We start from the raw sequence: 25,058 nt of genomic DNA on the forward strand, positions 1-25,058 counted from the left end.
GCAGAGGTGCATGATGCAGAGAGTGGTGCAGTGAGCCAAGAGTTGCACCACTGTCCTCCAGCCTGGGCGACAGAGCCAGACCCTGTCTCAAAACAAAACAAAACAAAAATTAAAGTTACTGCTGATAGTAGCAGTATTTTATCTTCTTACCCTAAATGCAGCTTGATGCCCCTGAGGGTTTGGAAATCTGTATGGTAGAGTACAAAATGATGACTTTGCTGTAGAGCCATCAGATTAGAGGAACTGAGACTATGTGAATGAAATCTGTAAGTAGGACTGTTTGCTATTGGTGGATAGCACATTTTTACAGTTTTAAGTCATATAAATGGCAAGAAATCTATATCTTCTCTTGGGAAGCTGTTCCTGGCTGATATCTATTAATTACAGGTATTTTAGTTCCTAAAATTTAGCTTTAATCAATTAATTTCCTTTCTTCAGTATAGAAATTGAAATTCTTTAGTGGTAAAAAGCTGTATATCTAATAACCTCACAGATGACAATTCTGCACATGAGAAACTCCAAGACGTGTGAAGTAATTTAGTAGGTAAAGTAGCTGAACACCAACATCAGTACTAGGTTTTATGGGAGGAGACAAACCTAAAGGCGTTTAAAAAATAAATCAGATAATGAAATACAGCCTCAATAGGACCCTTAACACCTTTTTTGTTGTTGTTGTTCTTTTTGTGTCCCGATTATTTTTGAGTGATCTTTAATTTCCTAAAACAGAAGATTTGTTGTCTAATAGGAAAATACTGTCAGATTTATAATCCCTTTTGGCCAGATGAGTAATTTTTGCTTTCCACAGTATATTTGAATCTGTTGAAAAAGTAACTTATTTTATATTTCTGAGAAAGTAATGTTAAATACTAAATGTTAGTGTTATTCAGTGTACCACTTTTTGTTTAAAGACTCCAACAGTCCATGGCAAGAGAATAAAAATTGTTTACTAAGACTTTGTTTATGTTGAAATAAACAGAATTAAAGTAATGGGATTTGGCTGGATGTGGTGGCTCACGCCTGTAATCCCAACACTTTGGGAGGCTGAGATGGACAGATCACTTGAGGCCAGGAGTTTAAGACCAACCTGGCCAACATGATGAAAACCTGTCTCTACTAAAAATATAAAAATTAGCCAGGCATGGTGGCACACGCCTGTAATCCCAGCTACATGGGAGGCTGAGGCAGGAGAATTGCTTGAACATGGGAGGCGCAGGTTGTAGTGAGCCAAGCTTGTGCCACTGCACTTCAGGCTGGGTGACAGAGTGAGACCCTGTCTCAAAAAAGAAAAAAAGGTAATGGGATCTGACTTGTGTACAAAATTGTGATCATTTAAGATGCACATAATTAGGGTAATTAGAGGATGAAATTAAACTTTACAGCATTGTAATACTAGTCCCGGTATTTATTCTGAAGTGTAAGAAGTTCCAGTATCCATTTTATTTTATTTTGAGACAGAGCCTCACGATCTTGGCTCACTGCAACCTCCACCTCCCATGTTCAAGTGATTCTCCTGCCTCAGCCTCCTAAGTAGCTGGGATTACAGGTGCCGACCACTATGCCTGGTTAATTTTTGCATTTTTAGTAGAGTTGGGGTTTTGTCATGTTGGCCAGGCTGGTCTCAAACTCCTGACCTCAGTTGATACAACTGCTGTGTCCTAACCAGTATCCATTTTAAAGCAATTTATGTAAAACCATCTGATTCTCACTCATATGATCTATAACAAAGTCGTTCATTTTGTTGATTTTTATAAACATTAGATCTTCTTTAGGTATCCTATACCATTTCACGGCTCCCAGTTTATACAGAATATATGAAATCCTAGGAATCTTTAAAAATCTCATCTGGGCTGGCCGTGGTAGTTCACACGTGTAATCCCAACCCTTTGGGAGGTTGAGGTGGGTGGATAACCTGAGGTCAAGAGTTCGAGAGCAGTCTGGCCAACATGGTGAAACCCTGTCTCTACTAAAAATGCAAAAATTAGCTGGGCATGGTGGCATGTGCCTGTAGTCCCAGCTACCCAGGAGGTTCAGGCAGGAGAATTGCTTGAACCTGGGAAGTGGAAGTTGGAGTGAGCCAAGATTGCACCATTGTACTCCAGCCTGGGTGACAGAGCAAGACTTCTTCTCAAAAAAAAAAAAAAAAAAAAAAAAAATCTCATCTGGGATATTGACATGCTATTTGAAGATTCAGACCTCAGACATGAAATAGATAACAGAGGACTTTAAAAAATTTGTTGTTAAAATAATGACTGAAATATATACTTTTTTTTTTTTAATGGGGTCTCTATCGCCTAGGCTAGAGTACAGTGGGCGCAATCTTGGCTCACTGCAAACTCTGCTTCTTGGGTTCAAGCAACCCTCCTCCCTCAGCCTCCTGAGTAGCTGGGACTACCATGCCCGGCTAATTTTTATATTTTTAGTAGAGACAGAGTTTCACCATACTGGCAAGTCTGGTCTTGAACTCCTGACCTCAGGTGATTCACCCACCTCAGCCTCCCAAACTGCTGGGATTACAGGCATGAACCACCATGCCCAACTGCATTTTTTAAAATACCTTTCCTACTAGTTGCTTCTAGTATGGTTAGAGTATAGAATGTAGTTTTGCTGCTGAAGGTGCCCACAGTCATTTCCTAGGCTGCTGTAACAAATACCATAAACTGGGTGGTTTCAAGTAACAGAAATGTATTCTCTCATACTTCAGGAGTCTAAACGTCTGAAATCAAGGTGGGGCAGGACCATACTCCCTCAAGTCTCTAGGGAGCATCTTTCTTTGCCTCTTCAGCAGTGCTGCAGCCTCGGGTGTTCCTTGGCCACTCCATTCTCTGCCTCTGCATGGCGTTCTCCCTGTGCGTCTCTCTCTCCTCATAAGGACAGCAGTCATAGGATCAGGGTCCTTCTGTGTTCAGTGTGACCTCATCTCTTCACTAATAACATCTTTAATGACCCTATTTCCAAATAAGGTCATATTCTGAGGTACTGGGGATTAGGACTTTAACATATTTTTGGGGGGGCACAACCCATAACACACGATGGTGCAGAAGACTTGTTTTTCTTTTGCAGGCAATGGCTTTTTAAATAGAGTTATTTAGATTTGAGTGAGATGGATTTATTGGGTTCTCAATACGTCTGTAAAATATAGAAGAAATAGCCTCTTGTCATGGGTGATGAAAGGCAAACACTCTCTAAAACTGAAGCTATACAAGAAATATTTAAGGATTAACTGTGTGAAAGGCACCGTTATACATGCTGGGGGATATACAGATTGATAAGACATGATTCCTGTTCTATGAGAAGTTACAGTTTGACATAATCCAGACTTTGTACTCCTAAAATAAATCTAAATGAAGTACCACTGATAGACTCTCTTTATTCTTTTCTTCTTTGGTATAAATAGCTAAACAGTTTTAAGAACATCAGGAATTGATATGGGAATCTTTACAGTATATAACATTGATCTTTGGTGTGTCAGCTTTCATGTTCAAACTCTCATTCTCAGAGTGTGCAGTTGTTAATCTTCAAAGACAAATGTTGTGGCATGCCACTAAGCTACTATAGTTTATAGTTTAAAATGTATATTGTATGGTTATTTTTAGGGAGTTCAGAGTACCTTACATTCATGGCCCCCTGAAAAGGGTAGAAATGAATTAAGATGTTTAACAGTTTTTTAATTGGGAAACTCATGTTCAGTTAAGGTAAATGTTTTCTCCAGAAGAAAGATTGTGGTTTTACTTAAGGATTCTGTATCTCAATCCAGATTTCTTTCAAGCCATGAATTATGTATACAGTTGTCCCTTGTGGGGAATTGGTTCCAGGACCTTCCTCAGATACCAAAATCCACGGATTCTCAAGTCCCTGATATAAAATATGTAGTATTTGCATAAAACCTATGCGTATTCTCCCATATACTTTAAATCACCTCTGGATTACCTATAATACCTAATAAATATAAATGCTATATAAATAATTGTTATACTATTTTGTTTAGGAAATAATAACTAAGAAAAAAGTTTGTACAGATTCAGTACAGATGCAGCCATCCATTTTTTTCCCCCATGTATTTTCAGTCTGCAGTTTGTTGAATCCATGGATATGGAGAGCCAACCGTATATATGTTCTGTGGGTGGGGACGAGGAAATCTAATGATAATCAAAATAATTTTCAGGCAAACAGAAAACTCTTGGATTACGGTTTTCATTTTGATGTTTGATTGATGTCTAATCAGTGACCTGGCTCATCTTGAAGCCAGGGGTATTGTATTATCAAGTGATTGGCTGTTTCTTTGCAATACTCAGATTAGGTTAATCTTGCTTACAGCATTGTCCTTCTAGATATGGTTGAATAAACTGTATTGTGGGTGTTTACCCTAGACTAATCTTGGTTTTTTGCTTGTTGTTCTTCCAAGAAAGATACTGTACTGAATCTGGAAAAGATCTGATAACAGTATTCACGGAAGAGGATAGAGCAACTTCCATTTTAGAGTAGGTTTTAAAAAATGAGATTTCATTATTCCACAAAAATGAAGGTTGGTTCCACAAAAGAGAATGAAGGGAAAAGCACAGCAGAGAGAGGAGGAGGAGGGAGCTATCATCGACTGTCAGTTATAATGGGTGACTTAAAGACTACTCTGTTAAATGATTAATCTCCAATTTTGTATATTATTATATACCAAGTCTGTAAACCTTAATATCTGTTAGGTGGTAGGATACATGAGAGAAAATTAAAAAAAAAAAAAAAAAATATATATATATATATATATATGTATGTATAATGGAGTTTTTATTGGTTTCTAATTTGTAAACTAGTTAATTACAGAAAATTTGACATTTTTTTTTTTTTGAGACGGAGTTTCGCTCTTGTTACCCAGGCTGGAGTGCAATGGCGCAATCTCGGCTCACCTCAACCTCCACCTCCTGGGCTCAGGCAATTCTCCTGCCTCAGCCTCCTGAGTAGCTGGGATTACAGGCATGCGCCACCATGCCCAGCTAATTTTTTGTATTTTTAGTAGAGACGGGGTTTCACCACGTTGACCAGGATGGTCTCGATCTCTTGACCTCGTGATCCACCCGCCTCGGCCTCCCAAAGTGCTGGGATTACAGGCTTGAGCTACCGTGCCCGGCAGAAAGTTTGACATCTTATTAGGAAATCTCTAATGGTAATGGTGTTAGATTAACTGCAGTCGTAAAAATACGTTTTATACTAATTCATTTTGTGCACTATTCCCTAAGGAGTTCTTATAAGTTGGAAGACTTTATTGTGCTTTCTCTGAATGCATTTGTCTTTTTTTTTTTTTTTTTTTTTTCCCGAGACGGAGTCTCGCTCTGTCGCCCAGGCTAAAGTGCAGTGGCGCACTCTTGGCTCACTGCAACCCCTGCCTCCCAGGTTGAAGCGATTCTCCTGCCTCAGCCTCCTGAATAGCTGTGATTACAGGCACACACCACCACTCCTGGCTAATTTCGTGTTTTTATTAGAGAAGGGTTTCATCATGTTGGTCAGGCTGGTTTCGATCTGACCTCACGATCTGCCTGCCTTGGCCTCCCAAAGTGCTAGGATTAGAGGCGTGAACCACCAAACCCGGCGAATAAAGGATAGGTCTCAAAAGAAAATCTGGTTTACTTTCTTTTACAAACTTGGTATCTTTTTACATAAAATTGAGAAGCTTTCATCCAAAGAAAAAATAAAAAAGAACTTGGAACATTTTATAACTTTTAAAATACGATTTTTACTTTTAATGGGTTCAGATCAGAGAATTGTTTTCTTAGCTCTTAAAAAGGAATCAGAAAATTGTTTCTTTTGAGTCAGAAAATAAGGTCACAATAGGAATTTGTTATGTTACTAATAACTAGTGTCTTAAAGCACAGACTCATTTCCAGAAAACATCCAGTACCAATTATTTGGCTCTTCCAATTTGAAGTTAAAATCAAATCTCTACTTGACTTAAAGGGGCTTATTTTTTTTGAAATTAGATATATAAGTGGCAAATTGTGTTTGTTCCATAGCTGTGGTAAAACTTTTTACTTTTTGTGCACCATCTTTTATATCTCTAGGCAACAAGAAAGGATAAATTCACAGAGGGAAGAGATAGAAAGACAACGGAAAATGTTAGCAAAACGGAAACCTCCTGCTATGGGTCAGGCCCCTCCTGCAACCAATGAGCAGAAACAGCGAAAAAGCAAGACCAATGGAGCTGAAAATGAAACGTATGTTCTTTATTGACATGAATTCTGAGACACCACACCCTGCCCCCAAATACAAATGTCCTGTTGATTGCCACGGGCAAGAGTTATAAATTCTGGAGGTCATTTCTTTTCAGTTATGTTAATGGATTTGCTCAACTCATATGAATGCCATATAAAATTAACTGATTTTCTCAAACCTGCTCTTTATTGAGGGCGTTTCAAATGAGAGGGAAAAGTAATGTCACTTGATGTCATGACTTTTGGCCACTCCTAGTTAACAAATAAGATGTCATTGTACTGAAATGATACTATTGCGCACATGTGGCTCCAGGTTTGGTACACTAGTATCATCTTACGGGAGTTGCCTGGCTGCTATTTCAGACTGATGAATGCTGTTTACTGGTCAAAGGAGCACTTAGTTAATAGTTGCAAACTTCAGATAAACCCCCGAAAAAGCTGTTATGTTAGAAAAAGAACATTGTTGAAATAACCCAAAACTTGACCTCATCAGAATTGTTTCCTGTTCTGGGAATCTGAGGAAAACACCAGTATCTTAAACTGCAGTACAGTCATCTTTTCTTTGTCAATCAACAATATTTACATAGCTACCATGTATAGGAAGAGTAGAAAATTCTAAGCACAAATAAAATGCCTGCCTTCTCCATTCATGTCTTCCTTTCTCTTTAACTGAAAGTAAATTTCATGTCCAAAGATAGCTACAAATAAAAGATAGGATATCATATAACTAATCAACTAATATGTCATTTGCTTTATATTTTTATATTAGTTCACAAATACAACACATAATCCACCTCAGGTATAATATTACTGTTAAAAGTCTGTGACATCCTGGAAATGCATCTTCTTTCATTCTAGTGAGAAAGATGGCTTAACACGAATCCTTACCCCATACATATCTGATGTTTTGGGAAGTCTTTTTCTTGATACTCATTTAGTAAGTCTATGTTAAATGCTTATTTTATGCTAGGCCCTCTTCTGGGAATACAGAGCTAAAGGATTCAGCCCCAGCCTTAGGAGCCCACAGTTTACTTAGGTGAGACGAACAGATAAATAAACTAATAATTACATTAAGTATAGCGATAAAAATGTGCATAATGAACTTGGAAAACATCTTGATTCATGAAACTCCAATTTTTTTTTTTTTTTTGGGAGACAACGTCTCATTCTGTCACCCAGGCTGGAGTGCTATGGCACAATCTTGGCTCACTGCAACCTCCACCTCCCGGGTTCAAGCCCTTCTCCTGCCGCAGCCTCCTGAGTAGCTAGGACTACAAGTGCATCACCACAGCTGGCTAATTTTTGTATTTTTGGTAGAGATGGGGTTTTGCCATGTTGGCCAGGCTGGTCTCAAACTCCTGATCTCAAATGATCCACCCTTCTCGGCCTCCCAGATTGCTGGGATTTCAGGCGTGAGCTACTGCACCCAGCCCAAATGTTTTAAAATTAAGAGTTTTTTTTCCCTTGATTTTAAAGACTAGTGAAGTGCAGTAATGAGAATGAGAAGAGGGCAAGAGTATTGAGTCTTTAAGTATTTTCCTTTCAGCAAGTCCAAGTAGGGGCTCAGATTTGAAAGATTCTCCAGGCTAATTAATCTGATCACTGTTTTCTTTCACGACTGCTGTGTTTATTTTGTGAAGGGACTTTCCCTCTAGTACCACTTGAAAATTATTTAATGCTGATGCATAAAACCATTGGCTTAGGAGTGAGAAAGAAGGCAAAGGTTGTTTCTTTGCCACAGAACAATAGTTAGAATGGAATCTAGGCTAGTAATGTGTAAGCAGTTGGCATCTGGAGTCCTGTGTAAAATCCAAGCTAGAAGACCTTCAGTCCGGTTTTTAATTAGAGTATCTGTGACTTGGCTCTTATTTTGACCGGAAGCCAGATACAGGCCTCTGGAGTCTTGGAGTAAGTCATAATATCCTTTCTTGGCCCTGAACCTGTTTCAGACAGAGAATTCTTAGCCATGATTTTTTATTTTTCTGTTTTTTGCTAGTGTGAAATGAAGTAGTAGATACAGGTATTTCTGCATCTATAAAGAGCCCTAATGGATGAGTTTCTTCTTAGTATTTTCCTTGAGTTAGACATCAAAGGCTCTGTTGTGGTTGATAGGATAGGCGTATCCTCTTTCTTCTGCAATTTAGAATATATCTAAACAGTGATATCTAAAACTGTTAAGTATCTGTGTATGCTTCTAGAATGTGAAAAGGTAGAGATGGAAGGAAGAATAAAATAATAATTGTAACTTACTCATCTTTTTTTCCTTTCTTTTTTTTTTTTTTTTTTTTTTTAAGAGAGTCTTGCTCTGTTGCTCACTATAGCCTCAACTTCCTGAGCTCAGGCAGTCCTTCCGTCTCAGCATCCTGAGTAGCTGGAACTACAGGCATATGCCACCATGCCCAGTTTTTTCTTTCTTTCTTCTCCCTCCCCCACCCCCACCCCGAGACAGAGTCTTGCTTTGTTGCCCAGGCTGGTCTTGAACTCCTGGCTCCAAGTGATCGTTCCCCTCAGCCTCCCAGACTACTGGCCACCAAGGCTGGCCACTTGTTTATTCTTGAGATATAAGGATGCTGTTGGAGTAGGTGGAACATGAAACACGTGAATACCCATCAAGTTAGCCCTTTGAGAACGGGTTTAGATAACATTTTCAATGTTCTTTTTTCGTCGTCTTTTAATAGTCACAACGTTTTCTTAGATAGGTATTATCACTTGCTGCATTTCAAAAAAACTGAGTTAAGTTAAAGGTTGTTTGCCCAAAGTCACACGGTCAGTAGCTTACTAATGCCTTGAACTCTAGTCCTCAGACTCCAAATTGTAGACTCTAATTTGCTTTTATGTCTTTCTCTTTGTTATTAAAAAGGTTTAAGTGTTAACAAGAATAATCAAATCCATTGGCATACTGTTTTGGCCTCTAAAAAAATTTTAGACAACTTTTGGCTCTCTCTGAATGAGTTTTTAATCTGAGTAATATATGGGACGAACCTCATTTCAAGAATAATATAAAATGCCATTAAAAGAAAAATTTTAAATATGGCTCACCTTTTTTTTTTTTTTTTAATGTTTTGCAAATTAGGTTTTTTGGCTTTGAAGTCTTTCCCTCACATCATATCTGGTAAATCACAGAAGTTTTTTCTTGTCAGAGGACTACAGGCTAACCTGTCCTTCAGTGATTTTAACTGAGACTGAAACTGAATTTGTGTTAATGTATATTTGGGCTTTTCTCTTCAAATAGGCAAACTGATTTCAAGTAATTTACTGAAACTTTTACCACTGTTTTTCAGGTTAACATTAGCAGAATACCACGAACAAGAAGAAATCTTCAAACTCAGATTAGGTCATCTTAAAAAAGTAAGCATAATGAGAAAATCTCTCTGGAGAAATGTGTTACCCAGTTTACATTTAGGATTGAAGCTATTTGGTTATTTGGGCGAATGTAATAGTAGTTTGACCTAGCAGCAGAAAGCTTGAGTGACTGCTTTCACTCATGTCTTGTAGTCTAATGGGAGAACTCATATCTTTCTGTTTTCATTTTTCTTTTTTTTTTTTTGAAATGGAGTCTCACTCTGTCTCCCAGGCTAGAGTGCAGTGGCATGATCTTACCTCACTGCAACCTCTGCCTCCTGGGCCCAGGTGATTCTTGTGCCTCAGCCTCCTGAGTTGCTGGGATTACAGGTGTGCTCCACCACACCTGGCTAATTTTTGTATTTTTAGTAGAGATGAGGGTCTCACCATCTTGACCAGGCTGGTCTCAAACTCCTGATCTCAAGTGATCCTCCTGCCTTGGCTTCCAAAAGTGCTGGGATTACAGGTTATAGGTGTGAGCCACTATGCCTGGCCTATCTTTCCATTTTCAAGTCAATTCTAGCAACCCAATGAGAGTATTTTTACCAGTGATCTATCAACAGATAATTCTGAACATGTAAGGCTTCCCAAGTGGTTATCTTTAGAATGAAACTTAATTATTTTTTAAATATTTAAATTTTAAGAACAGGTGGTTTTAAAATTGATATTAAGACTCCTCTCGTATTTTAAGTCATATATCAGCTCTTATTTCTTTCCTGAACTAGCTAATAAGAGAAAGTCTTATGCCAATCTTATTCAAACACAAAGGCACATAACATAGAATTTGTTATTAATGATGTTCACTAAGATATCTTAGATGTAGATTGCTCAGCTCTTGAATTCAGAAACCCACATATTGGTGGATACTATTTATGGTGATAATGGTTAGTAAGGATTTACTGAACTGCTTTTGGTAGATGTGCTTTGTTTGTTTTTTATTTCACATGCTAGTTTTCATGCTGTTTTTCCCGCTGGGTTCTCAGAGCTTGTTAAATAAGTAGAACTTAAGGCATCAAGTGTAATCCATACTTAAAGACAAGGACCAGATAGATAACCTGATTTTTGTGAAAATTGTTTCCATGTCTATATATATGCACAAAACATTTCTGAAAACTTAATGCAAGAAACTTGATAGTGGCTACATCTTGGGAGTGGGTGGGGAGAGGAGGGAGGAGAAGGGTAGAGAACTTCTGCTTTTCTCACTGAACTCCTCTGTATGGTTTGAATTTAATTATTTTCTTTCTTTCTTTTTTTTTTTGGAGACAGAGTCTTGCTCTGTTGCCCATGCTGTAGTTCAGTGGCTCGATCTCAGTTTACTGTAACCTCTGCCACCTGGGTTCAAGTGATTTTTCTGCCTCAGCATCCCAAGTAGCTGGGATTACAGGCACTTGCCACCATGCCCGGCAAATGTTTGTATTTTTAATAAAGATGGGGTTTCAGCATCTTGGCCAGACTGGTCTTGAACTCCTGACCTCATGGTCCACCCATCTCGGCCTCCCGAAGTGCTGGGTTTATAGTCATGAGCCACTGCACCCAGCCTTTGACTTTTATTATTTTCTATGGGCTTATTATGATTAAAATTCTTATCTTTTAAAAAGAAATCTTTCAATGCAAAACAACTTCCTTTAGCTTTTCATAAGATAAATGTCTGCTGTTACATTTGAAATAAGATCCCAGAAAGGTAAAGTTTCCCATATTTTGAGCTATTTCTTTCCTTTTTGCTTTAGGAGGAAGCAGAGATCCAGGCAGAGCTGGAAAGGCTAGAAAGGGTTAGAAATCTACATATCAGGGAACTTAAAAGGATACATAATGAAGATAATTCACAGTAAGCAACTTGGGGGTATATTGGGTTGGAGATTGCTAAGCCCTTTCTGGTATGAATTGAATGGTCTGGAATAATGTGTTTGCTTAATATAAGTTACATAAGTGATTCCATAGTGAATAGCTCTTTTGTAGCATCTAATACAATTTTGTGAACAAAACTATGATTTGCCTTGGTTTAAATATATAATTGTATTACATTTATGTATTAAGTATATATGTGTATACACATAGCATTTTTACCTGAGTAGCGATTATTAAAACAATATGGCTTTGTAATTGTAAATGGCTGAAATACACTGTATATTCAGTTTTACGTACAGAGCCTTAAGAAGGGGAAGCATGGGTCATAGTGTGGTGTTGTGGAAAGAATATTGGGCTGAGATGACACTCAGTTTCTGAATGACCTTTAAGAGCCATTCAGGTGTTGAGACTTTAAGTGAGACTATTAAGTTCAGTACATTAATTGTAGATTAATGCCCACCATTGTTTATTAGTCATTTAAAGAATTGAAGATGGGAAAAGTAGGTTGAAAGTAGAAAGGGGCTTTTATAAGTAATCTGTTTTTTTCCCACATTTTTCGGACCCTGAAACATTTTTTCACAAAGCCACAGCGTGCATATTTTTGTTGGGCTTATAAGAGCTATTGACCTTTCTTTCTGAGTGGCAGACAACAGCAGGCACTAATTCCTGAAAACTCTGTGTATCAGGCTTGATCCTGAGTGCCCTTAGTGTTTTCATTTAATCCTCAGGATAACCCAGTCATCTTCAATACATAATCAGAAAACAAGCTTAGAGAAATTAAGTTAACTTGACCAGGGACCCATAAATAATGTGACCAAAGAATTAAACTTGGATCTTTTTCATCCCAACCACCATGCAGTAATGTATCTCCAAATAGGCATGCTACTTTCTTAAAGTAAAGTAATTTCATGATTAATAGTGAGATTGTGTAAGATCAGGAACTAGGTAAGAATATTTTAAAATTTGTTTTTGTCAGAAATTGTCATTTCTTTCTTTTTTTTTTTTTTGGAGACGGAGTTTCGCTCTTGTTACCCAGGCTGGAGTGCAATGGCACGATCTCGGCTCACCACAACCTCCGCCTCCTGGGTTCAGGCAATTCTCCTGCCTTAGCCTCCTGAGTAGCTGGGATTACAGGCACGCGCCACCATGCCCAGCTAAATTTTTTGTATTTTTAGTAGAGGCGGGGTTTCACCATGTTGACCGGGATGGTCTCGATCTCTTGACCTCGTGATCCACCCACCTCGGCCTCCCAAAGTGCTGGGATTACAGGCGTGAGCCACCGCACCCGACGTGTCATTTCTTTATCGTATTAAGAAACTACCCAAGGTGAAATGTAATATGGGGAACATAGTTATTTCATAGACTTTGTCTTAAAGAGAGAATAATGAATGCACATAGAACATGTGACTTCACTACTCTACAATCAATTTTTAAGGAAATAGCAAATGTCTTGGAATTTTACTGTATGTAGTTTGGAAATGGTGGGATCATGTGGACCTTATATAGTTTGGAGGAGCCAAATAGCACAATTTAAAAATCTCTAATCAAGTCTAATTTACCCTCGATCATTGTGTAGCAGGGCAGGAAAAAGGAGGAACAACAAAGGTCACAGATCTAGTGTAGCTACACTGAAACCAGCACTCAAGTCCTGTGGCTCTACAGCTAGTGCTATTCATTGTAATTATGCTGCCTCTTTGAACTGTGTAAGTTTATTCTCAGAATTTGCCATGTTGATGGTGATTGTCAAACTACCAACAGCAGCTATAATTGTATGTATAATGTATTAGATATTCTGGGAATTTTGCAAGCATGGAAGACTATAGTCCATGATCTCAGGGTGTTACATATTTTCTGTTTCCACAGATTTAAAGATCATCCAACGCTAAATGACAGATATTTGTTGTTACATCTTTTGGGTAGAGGGGGTTTCAGTGAAGTTTACAAGGTAAGTATAAGGAACTGGGAACCAAGACTGGGGGTTAAATTATCGGCTGTTACTGAGTTGGAGAACATTAAGAATACTGATAATTGTAGGTTGATATCCATTAAAATTCAAAAACTTTAAAAACCCGTATCTTTGGGAAAACAGCTTTCAATAAACCTAGATGACTAAGCAGGATACAATATTGACATGTTTAAGTTTGAAAATAAATACTTATAGATTTAAAAAGCAAGAAGGAAATATACTGGGTGGTGGAATTATGGTGATTTTTATTCTGGTTCTGTACCTTCTGCCTCACACACATTTGTTAGAAAAGAATATGTGCTACCTTTATTTCCTTTACAGAATAGATCTGTAAAACCTATTTCCAATAAGAATAGTTGTTTTTTAAATTGGAAAACCTGCTTTTTGTTTTAAAAGTGTTATATGATATAATAATATAATACAGTACTAGCATTGGCAGTCTGAAAGAGTGTCCTGGCTTAGAGTGCTTCAGTTGGGCCAGCAAAGTACAGGCTGCTGAGCCTCCAGGTTGATTTTTACCAAATGAGGGATCCAGCATGTTTTAAATACACCTACAGATTCATAACATGTGGATTGAATTTTTCTACCTGTTTCTGGAATCAGTCTGTAAAGTACAAAATTGTAATAGTCTTCATTGTATAGCTCTGCCTTTCAAAGGTTTAGCCTTCACTGTTAGGATTTATGTTATGCTCATATGAATTTATATGTGGGAAATCTTTTTAGTAAAATAGTTTTCATTACAAATAAAAATGGTAAAACTGGTTCTATGGTTTTCTTTTTTACTTTTCTTCCTGTGGTGGTTTTATTTATTTATTTATTTTAGAGACAGAGTTTTGCTCTGTTGCCCGGGCTGGAGTGAGGTGGCATGATCGTAGTTCATTGCAGCCTCAAACTGCTGGACACAAGTGAGCCTCCTGCCTCAATGTCTTGTGTAGCTGGGACTACCGGCCCTGTGCCCTAATTTTTAAATTTTTTTGTAGAGACAGGGTCTTGCTACATTTCTCAGGCAGGTCTCTAACTTCTGGGCTCAAGCAATCCTCCTGCCTTGGCCTCCCAATGTGCTGAGATTACAGGTGTGAGCCACCGCACCCAGCTGTGATTTTAAGTATACGTTTCATTGGCATTAACTACCTTCACGATGTTGTGCAACTGATATAACTACATCACTATTCATATCCAGAACTGTATAATGATTTTAGTGCACTACTATGTTGGTTTTGATATTCTAGTATCTCTCTTTTTTGGGGGGGAGACATTGTCTCACTCTGGCACCCAGGCTAGAGTACAGCAGTGCATTCTCAGCTCACTGCAACCTCCCACTCCAGAGCTCTAGTGTCCTCCCATCTCTGCCTCCCAAAATGCTGGAATTACAGGTGTGTACCACCATACCTGGCTAATTTTTGTATTTTTTTGTAGAGACAGGGTTTCATCATGTTGCCCATGCTGGTCTCAAACTCTTGGACTCAAGTGATCACCCACGTTGGCCTCCCAAAATGTTGGGGTTACAGGCGTGAGCCACTGCGCCCAGCTTCTAGTATCTTATTTGTGTTTTTAAATCTGTGCTTATAAGCAGGATTTTTGCACTTTTATATGCAAGTAGCTTTATCAAAGTTTGATGTCATAGTTATCCTAGCTCCTTAGATACAGTGAGTTGTGAAGTCTCTTTTTCCATGCTCTGGAACCCTTTTCATCACTTGGGAATTGTTGGCTCCTTGAAAGTTTGTTAGAATTGACTCATACAAATCTGGACAGGCCGGGGATGCTGTGGCTCATGTCTGTAATCCCAGCACTCTGGGAGGCCGAGGCGGGAGGATCACTTGAGCCTAGGAGTTTGAAACCAGCCTGGGCAACCTAGTAAGACCCTGCCTCTACAAAGGAAGAAAAGAAAAATCACCTGGGAGATGTTGAGTTTGTGGAAAACATTTTACTATCTTTTCAATTTCTTCTGCAACTATTGATATCTTAAGATTTTTTTCTCCCTTCTCAAGTCAGTTTCCATAATTTAATTTTTCTAGGAAATCTATTTCATTTAGATTTTTTTTTTCTTTTTTAGTAGAGAAAGGGTTTCATTATGTTGCCCAAGCTGGTCTCAAACTCCTAGCCTCAAGTGATCTTCACCCCTTAGCCTTCCAAAGTGCTGGGATTACAGCTACCGTGCTGGGCATTTTTTAAAAATATTTTCCACATCTTAGTTATTTCTCTGTTCTTATAAAATATTTTTGTGTTTCTTGACTGATAGGCTAGAGATTAGTAGGTGTTGTTAATTAATTTTTTTCTAAGAATCAACTTTTATTTCGTTGATCAAATCTGCTGTTTGGTTAGTTTTCTTTTTCATTAATGTCTCCTTTCATTCCTTCCATCTACTTTCTTCATTTTTATTTATGTTCGGTCTTAAGTCAATGCTTAGTTTCTTTGTAATTTTTTAATTGTAAAAAGATAGATACAAAATTTACCATCTTAACCATTTTTAAGTGTATAGGTTAGTAACTTACATTCACGTTATTGTGAAACAGATCTCTAGAACTTTTTTTCATCTTCCAAAACTGAAACTCTGTAGCCATTAATCAACTTTCCTTTCCCTCTCCTTTTGTCCTTGGAGCCACCATGCTACATTTTGTTTCTCTGAACTTGACTACATTTAGATTTCTTAGAGAAGTGGAATCATACTGTCTTTTTATAATCAGCTTTTTTTACTTAGCATAGTGTCCTCAAGGTTAATCTGTGCTATAGCATGTGACAGGATTTCCTTCCTTTTTAAGGTCACTTAATATTTTACTGTATGCACACATTTTGTTTATCCTCCTATGTGAGTGGACACTTGGATTGCTTCCACCTCTTGTCTATTGCGTATAGTGCTGTGCTGGTTTGTTTTTTTCTTTTCTTTTTTTTTTTTTTTGAGACAAAGTCTTGCTGTATCACCCAGGCTGGAGTGCAGTGGTGCAATCTTCCCTCGATGCAGTGTTCATCTCCTGGGTTCAAGTGATCCTCCTGCCTCAGCCTCCCCAGGTAGCTGGGATTACAGGCATGCACCATGCTCAGCTATTTTTCTTTCTTTTTTTTTTTTGTATTTTTTAGTAGAAATGGGGTTTCTCTGTGTTGGCCAGGCTGTTCTGAAACTCCTCACCTCAAATGATCTGCCTGCCTCAGCCTCCCAAAGTGCTGGGATTATAGGCATGAGCCACCACATCCAGCCTGTTTTGAATTTGGGTGTCCAAATATCTCTGTGAGACTCTGCTTTTAATTCTTTTGGGTATATACTTAGAAGTGTATGTGATTTAAATTATCAAAATTGGTTCTTGGTGCTTCCTAGTTACTTTTAGTAATTTCATCATCTTAGTTTTTCCAAATGTATTTCTTCATTTTCTTTCTTTCTTTTTTTTTTTTTTAAGACATTCTTCTCACTCTGTCCTTCTGGCTCCAGTGCAGTGGCGTGTGCTCTTAATGTAGTTTTTCTTTCACTGTTCTGCACTCTCCACAATCCTTTCTTAAGTCAGTGGTAGATCACAGTGTCTTGGATTTAGAAGTACAGTGTAGAAGTCAGATAAAATTATGCTTGAAATAGCATTGGTGCTCTCATAAATTGGGTGGTATTTAATTTTTTTTTAGTATTATTTGAAATGGTTTTCTACTGTGAAGTCGTTATGGTATTCATGATTGTGGATGGACTGAAGACTGTAAAAAAAGGAGTTCAAATATTTCCATTTTTAGCCAGGCATGGTGGCTTATGCCTCTAACAGTACTTTGGGAGGCCAAGGTGGGAAGCTTACTTGAGGCCAGGAGTTCAAGACCAGCCTGGCAAACACATTGAGGCCCTGTCTATATAAAAAGAGAAAAATAAAAAAAGTTTCTGTTTTTGTGAAATAAGATATTATGTCTGAAGTGAGTGGGTTTTATACTTTAAACATACTGGTTTTAATTTGGTATAAATAATGGAAGTTTCTATATTTTATAAGCAGCTCTCTCTATATGCAGTGCTTACCTAGAGAAATTTAGGTTTAGAAAAATCTGTAGTAGTGATCACCTATTCACGGACTGTTTTCTGCACTTACTGCCTTCATCAGTTTGTATATTTGTGAAAATTAGCAGATGGATGATAAAGTATTGAACTGAAGTAGTAAGCTTTTAATCTGAACTTTACAAACTAAGAAAATCTTTATTCTAAAGGAGCTATGCAATAAAATCTTGTATGGAGGGAAATCTTCAATTATTGAAAGATTACTTAATCAAATTATGATTTACACCCAACTTCCTCAAAAAAATCTATGTTACCTTTTGCATTCTGTGCCTTAGCACTACATAGCTGATGCAGGACTTGCTGGCAGTGGTGGCCTTTGGGGAAAGCCCGTTCCTGCCTCTGCACAGTGCTGGAGAAGTGACTTGGTATAACTAACTTAAGCCATTGTTGGGATTAAAAACTGCTTTTTGGCCAGGCGTGGTGGCTTACACCTGTAATCCCAGCATGTTAGGAGGCCAAGGCAGGCGGATCACGAGGTCAGGAGTTCGAGACCAGCCTAACCAACGTGGTGAAACCCCTTCTCCACTAAAAATACAAAAATTAGCCAGGCATGGTGGTGCATGCCTGTAATCCCAGTTACTCAGGTAGCTGAAGCAGGAGAATTGCTTGAACCTGGGAGGTGGAGGTTACAGTAAGCTAAGATTGTGCCATTGCACTCCAGCCTGGGCGAGGAACAGACAGAGCAAGACTGTCTCAAAACAAAAGCAAACATACAAAAAAACTGCTTTTCATTTACCCAGCATATTTAGATGGAACTAAAGGCAGGGGTTTTTTTTGGTTTGTTTTTGTTTCTCTTTTTATTTTAATAAACAATATGCCAAATTATAGGGTTATTTTGAATACAGTCATACCAAGGAAGTATCTTGTGAGAGCTTATTTTCTCCATGAGGCAGGCAATGTGTGTCCCTAGGATTTCAGAAGTGGCAGAATATTTGAAGCTTACGAAGTCCCAGTGTCAGCTGAAGGACAAAAGACAACCTAAGGGTGTTGGGTCCCAGATGGGAATAGATTGTGTCCAGAAAGAGAATGGTTGGGAAATAATTTTGAAGGCAGAGGCTATCTTTCTGTTTGTGGTGTTGGCCTGGTTTTATGTCCTAAACCCCTTGGTGCCAGTGTGTCTACAGACTTCTAAATTATTTAATCACAAGTTTCAAGAAGATGGTTGCGACACTGATATAAGTATGTGATGTATTTAATAATGTATTTTGGACTTTATTATGTTATATGTTAAATAGAAGCTTCAAATCAGTTGCCTGTAATTTTTAACATTTATCCAGTATATAATTTATTCCCTTGCTTTATAGGCATTTGATCTAACAGAGCAAAGATACGTAGCTGTGAAAATTCACCAGTTAAATAAAAACTGGAGAGATGAGAAAAAGGAGAATTACCACAAGTAAGTGATACTAGAGTGTCTGACTTTTCAAAATTAAATAATACCTTTAGTTTGAGTATTATGCTACGAGCTTTACATAACATTGTTGTTGGATTTTGTTTTATGTAATCTTCATAGCTACCCTAAGAGAATGAATATATTCTCACTGTTACTGATGAGGAAACTGATGCTTACAGAATTTGAGTAACAGGAAGTGGCTGAGCTGGTATTTAAATCCAGACTTCCCTTAATCCAAAGCCCTGGTGCTCGTAACCTTCCGTTTGTTTGTGGCTAGAAATAGCTGTAGTAAATAAAGCCTTAGAAATCATTGTTGCTTGTCTATAGAAACCAGACCTTAGGGAGCTGCTGGTGGGCTTTTTCTGCTACTTCAGTCATTTCCTTCTGGAAGAGACTGGGGGCACCTGGTGTGCCTTGGTGGCACCCGTTTGACTTGTTCAGCCTCTCCGTGCTGTGTTCTCCTCCCCATCACAGTTTGCCCGTCTCAAAGTTCTCCATCTTCAGGGTCCCACTTTCTGTGCTTGCCTCTCTACAAAATGCCATCAGTGGCAGCCTCCATCTGTACTTGGGGCGGGGTAGGGAGGGGGACTTCTTTAGAACGAATTGTTATTACATGCACAGCTGTGAATTGCTTTGTTCCACTAATGTCAGGTTTTGCCTATATTCCCCCTGAGCTTCTGAATATTGGAATTCGTGGCTCATTTGCTTTAGAGGTTATGCAGACTTAATTTCCATTAGGTTCCCCACTGGGTTTAGTTTTGTTTCTTTGTTGTTGGTACAAGTATTGAATTAGACAAGTCCTGCCTCTGAAAGGAGGGGACAAGTTCTTTTGATAAAACAAATGCCTCCATTCTGTAGAGGCAATCTTGCTTTTTTTTTTTTTTTTTTTTCCTTGTAAATAATAATTTGGAGGAGGAAAAACAGTGGACTTTGAAGTAGCCCTTTAGCTGGCTTCTAACCTGGTCCAAGGCAACTCTTGCTCTATACCTCTTGTTCATCAGGGACCCAGGAGTTCTTCCTGTTCCAGACAGATGGACAGTGGTGCTCAGCACTGGAGAAGGGAAGGTTCCTGCTGCATTAAGAGCAACAGGGCTTAGCAGAGGGAGGAGAAGGGATGATGTGTGGCATCCTTCCTGTTTCTTAGGTGGCAGGCAGCTGCAGTTCAGATGCTTCTGAGGAGCAGTTACATTATTATAAGAACATTCCAGTCACTTGATGTGTAGGGATGAGTGGCACGCAGCAGTGAATGCCAGGAGCACTTCAGAGAAGGAGAGCACATGTTGTTCTGACCAGTTATAAATGAGCAGTGCCCCTACTGTATTGAGACCTTAAGAATGCCTAAGGGTATTGGACCAGTACATGCTTCTCTTTAAAAATGCCCTCTAGGGACCAACCTTGGTCAACCTTGAGAACATAGTTCCTGTGCTCAGATATACATGTATTTTGCCTAGTCTCAGTATCCAGGTTTCTGGCTGACCTTGCAGAGAACTCTAGTGTTAGATACCAAAGCAACTGCAGGTAGGGGTTCTGCTCATCTAGCCTTTTGAAACAGTGAGGAGTGGAAGCCTGGCCTTGTCCCTCCTTCAAACAGTTGGCAAGCAGTTTGCATCCCAGCAGGTATGGATTGGGTATTTTCTCACATACGTCTCTGCAGACAGAATCGGAGAGCACGTAAAGGAGATGGTCTTATCTGTCTAAGCTGTTCGCCATTCAAGTTCCAGGCTGGCATTGGTGCCTTCTTACTCTGTTTCCTCATCAGAGGGGGGATTATGTTGCCTGAGCTCATCTGAGCAGGGGCCATTTCCCATTTGGCAGACACCCTGGGGAAAGGGTATGTGCAGTTTTTGTGACCTCTTTTTTTGCTTGGTGGGGGGAGTTCTTTTTTTTTCCAGTCAGGAAGCAGCACTGGGGATAATTCTTAAGTACCTCCACCTTTCTTTTGAAAGAGTTTGCTTTCTAAGTAATAGGAAATCATACTCATGCATTTCATGGCTATAGAAGATGGCGAATTGACAAAATGTCATTAACTCCTTTGAACTAAAAGGAGGTTTATATCAAGCATGTAACATGTTGATGAGTGCTTTAAAAATTCAGAATTAAACTAATAAGTAGTATACTTCAGCATTATGACATTATAAAATATGAAAATGCTATAACCCTGCTAGTAAGTTCTGTTAATTGCTTTTCCATTCTTGGGATTGACTTCCCAGTCCCATCAAGACATTTATTCTGGTTAAAAAAAGAAGACAGATCTTAACAGAAAATAAAAGGTATTTGTTTTGGTGTATTTTGAGTTTTGTTCTGCCACTTTGTTACTCTCCTCTTCCAACTATAAACAAACCAAAAGTAAACTGATTGTATTTTGCTTTTATATTATAAAAACACAAATTTTATTAAAATTTTTAAAATAAATTTAGTTTTACTAGACTGCTTTAACCTCCTCAAATAACTATTAAAAATTCTACAGTAGGAAGCTGGGCACGGTGGCTCAGGCCTGTAATCCCAGCACTTCGGGAGGCCGAGGTGGATGGATCATGAGGTTAGGCGTTTAAGGCCAGCCTGGCCAACATTGTGAAACCTCGTGTCTACTAAAAAAAGTACAAAAAAATTATCTGGGCGTGGTGAGTTCTCAGAGTAGCGGCTGTAGTCTCAGCTACTCAGGAGGCTGAGGCAGGAGAATTGCTTGAACCAGGGAGGCAGAGGTTGCAGTGAGATGAGATCATGCCCTTGCGTTTACCAGCCTGGGTGACAGACCAAGACTGCGTCAAAAAAAAAAAAAATTTCTACAGTAGGAAAATTTTCATGTAAAGCTATCTGCTCAAGTAATTTATATCGGAGTTGGTATGCTTTTGTGTAATACTCTATCCTATTTTGTATGATTCTCTATTCTCTTTTGTATGATACTCTATATTAAAGTTTTTAAAGATAAAAAGCGTTTTGAAAATCTAAATATATATCAACTTAGAGTAAAAGACATTTTGGTGGATGAATTTCTTCCAGTTTCTTATTAAAGTCTCTATATTTATAATACGTGATCCCTTGGATTATAACTTGACAGTTGAACATGGCTCAGTCATTGCCTTGCTGATGAAATAAGAGAAGCGGGTTTAGAGCTGGGCAAAGGTTCAGTGACACTGCAAATTCCCTTAATTGGTGAAGACTTTGAATGACATTTTGATTCTGAAATTTTTGCCACCTTTTGTTTTCTCTGTATTCTGTACCTCAACAGAGAAATTGGTTTCTGCTCTAAAATGCACAAAATCAAGAAGTTAAGACAAAAGGGTTGAGCGCTACACATTTATAGCATGCTAGAGTGAGAAATAACTTGAACAGTGATCTATTTAGTCCCTAGGTTTCTAAACTTTAAAAACAAAACAAAACAAAAAAAAACCACCAGCCAAGGGTAGTGGCTCACTCCTGTAATCCCAGCACTTTGGAATGCCAAGGCTGGTGGATTGCCTGAGATCTGGAGTTCAAGACGAGCCTGACCAACATGGTGAAACCCTGTCTACTGAAAATACAAAAAATAATTAGCCAGGCATGATGGTGGACACCGGTAATCCCAGCTACTAAGAAGGCCGAGGAAGGAGAGTTGCTTGAACCCAGGAGGCAGAGGTTGTGAGCTGAAATCATGCCACTGCTCCAGCCTGCGCAACAGAGTGAGACTTCATCTCAAAAATAAAAAATGGCAGCACTTTTATTTTTTAATCAAGTGCAATATTACACGGAATCTTAATGTATTTAAAAATGCAAGTGTGCTGGCAGAAAGGGGACTGATGATTCCGTGACTCTACAGTTGCAGTAGCTCTATGTAGGAGATTATTTGGACATAGTGATTACCTCTCTAAATCGGTTGCCACTTCCTTCAGGGCACATGAGATCATATTAATTTTTTTGTTGTTTTTTGAGATGGGGTCTCACTGTGTTGCCCAGGCTGGTCTTGAACTCCTAGGCTCAAATGATCTTCCCATTTCAGACTCCCAAAGTGCTGAGATTACAGACGTGAGCCACCACACCCAACCAGATCATATTAAATTCTATTTACTATTTCTTGAATGTATTTTTCAGTCAGTTTTGTAAAATAAAAGTATACATACTTTTTCCTCTCCTGCTTATTGCCTTTAAGCCTTTAAATTCTAAATAAATTGTAGTACATCTATATAGGATTTAGATTTGGTTATGTGCTGTTGTATGATTACTAATAGAAAATCTGTATGTTTCAAGCCCTTCTATAAAATATGAAGAAAAGTGCCCTTAGCACTCTGTGTAAAACTATACTGTTAAATATATGTGTGTAATCAAAAAAATAAAATAAAATAAGACAAGTATGGAGCGACTTTGGTGGAACTGGGGGGTGGGGAGGTTGTGGAGGCCAAAGGTACATTTGCTGAGTATCTGCAGCAAGCTCACTTCAGAGCATCCCGTCCAGTGATGGCAAAACTGAAGCTCAGAGAGGTGGAGCCACAGAGCTATAGCAGGGAGCCAGGCCTCCGTGTTCCTAGGATAGTGTGTGTTCTGACACTGCTCTGCCTCAGTGTTGGCAAGTTGGTTTTTAGAAAAATGTAAAGATGATGAAATGAAGCATCAGAGGAAACAAACTGGCCAAAAGTGGCAGCTTGAAAACTAAACCCAAATAGTTTCCTTTGGGAAAAAATATATGTAATTACTTTTAGATTCCTATTTCTCCCTTTTCCGGCTTCCCCTAATTTTTTCCTCAGCTTTTTTTTAGTTGAATACTTTCTTTGTATTTTTGGTATGCTGAAGTTTACTGGTTTCTGAAAACATCACTGTTTTTTAGTTTTATTCTACTGTACTAAGGAAAGTATATCATTTCCAACTGTCCTTATAACAAAATGTCCTAAACCAGATAGTGCTGAACTACTTTGTAAAAACTAAATACTTAAAATAGTATTAGTAATTATATTATGTAATCATAATCTGTTCTGCAAAAATTCAGTATATGAATATGTCAGGTTATATAGTACACTTTTGCTCCTTATTAAATGATTTTAAACTAGAAAAGTACCTTAAAAATGCTAATCATATGTAGTCATGTGTTGCTTATCAATGGGGATATGTTTTGAGAAATGCATTGTTGGGTGAGTTTGTTGTACAAACATCAGAGTGTACTTCATGTAAGCTTTGATGATATAGCCTGCTACATACCTAGGCTGTATGGTATAGCCCATTGCTCCTAGGCTGCAAACCTGTATAGCATGTTACTGTCCTGAATACTATAGGCCAGTGATTCCAAACCTTTTTGGCACCAGGGACTGGTTTTGTGGAAGACAGTTATTCTGTGGACTGGGGACGGTGGGGAGATAGTTTCAGGATGATTCAAGTGCATTACATTTATCGTGTACTTTATTTCTATTATTATTACATTGTAATAGATAATGAATTAATTACACAGCTTACTGTAATGTAGAATCAGTGGGAACCCTGAGCTTGTTTTCCTGCAATTAGTCCCATCTGGTGGTGTCAGGAGACAGTGACAGATCATCAGGCATTAGGTTCTCATGAGGCACACACAACCTAGATCCCTGGCATGCGCAGTTCACAGTAGGGTGTGTGCTCCTATGTGAATCTATGCCACTGCTGATCTGACAGGAGGTGGAGCTCAGACCATAATGCAGGCTGTGGGGGGTAGCTGTAAATATAGAGGAAGCTTCGCTCGCTCACCCTCTGCTCACCTGCTGCTGTGTGGCCCAGTTCCTAACAAGGCACGAACCTGTACTGTGTTGGGGAACCTGCTATCGGCAGTTGTATTACTAATTGTGTATCTAAGCATATCTAAGCATAGAAAAGTTACAGTAAAAATACAATATGAAAAATGGTACACGGGTACCATTAATGGAATTTGCAGAGCTGGAAGTTGCTCTGGGTGAGTCAGTGAGTGACAGGTGAGTGAATGTGAAAGTATAGGATGTTATTGTATACTATTATAGGCTTACAGAGGCTACGCTACATTTATTAAAAATTTTTTTAAGTATAAATTAACCTTCACTTACTATAAACTTTTTGCTTTAGAATTGCCTTTTTTTTTTTTTTTTTTTTTTTTTTTTTTTTTTTTTTTAGCTTTTTGACTCCTTTGTAATAAGACTTAGCTTAAACACATTGGGCAGTTCTATGAAAATATCTTCTTTTCTTACATCCTTTTTCTGTAAGCTTTTTTCAATTTTTTTTTTTAGATTTGAAAATGTTTTTGTTAAGAACCAATGCATACACTCGTTAGCATAGGCCTGCACAAGGTCAAGATCATTAATGTCACTTTCCTTTTTCTTTATTGTTTTTTTAAAGACG

General features: G+C 38.4%; 1 protein-coding gene across 11 annotated transcripts in view; it reads left to right on the forward strand.

The window, feature by feature from the left end:
* The window catches only part of TLK2 (tousled like kinase 2), a 145,307-nt gene that overhangs the window by 98,338 nt on the left and 21,911 nt on the right, over window positions 1-25,058 (forward strand). For 10 of the 11 annotated variants that reach the window (XM_074388815.1, XM_074388814.1, XM_074388817.1 and 7 more), the window contains 5 exons: window positions 6,045-6,197; window positions 9,476-9,542; window positions 11,264-11,361; window positions 13,245-13,326; window positions 18,667-18,758. In XM_074388815.1, coding sequence (XP_074244916.1) covers window positions 6,045-6,197; window positions 9,476-9,542; window positions 11,264-11,361; window positions 13,245-13,326; window positions 18,667-18,758 — 492 coding nt within the window. Of the gene's footprint in view, window positions 1-6,044; window positions 6,198-7,164; window positions 7,231-9,475; window positions 9,543-11,263; window positions 11,362-13,244; window positions 13,327-18,666; window positions 18,759-25,058 lie in introns of all 11 variants that reach the window. The other variant, XM_074388821.1, reaches the window with a different exon arrangement.

Source organism: Saimiri boliviensis, chromosome 17 (assembly GCF_048565385.1).
Source record: "Saimiri boliviensis isolate mSaiBol1 chromosome 17, mSaiBol1.pri, whole genome shotgun sequence".
Taxonomy (NCBI): Eukaryota; Metazoa; Chordata; class Mammalia; order Primates; family Cebidae; genus Saimiri; species Saimiri boliviensis.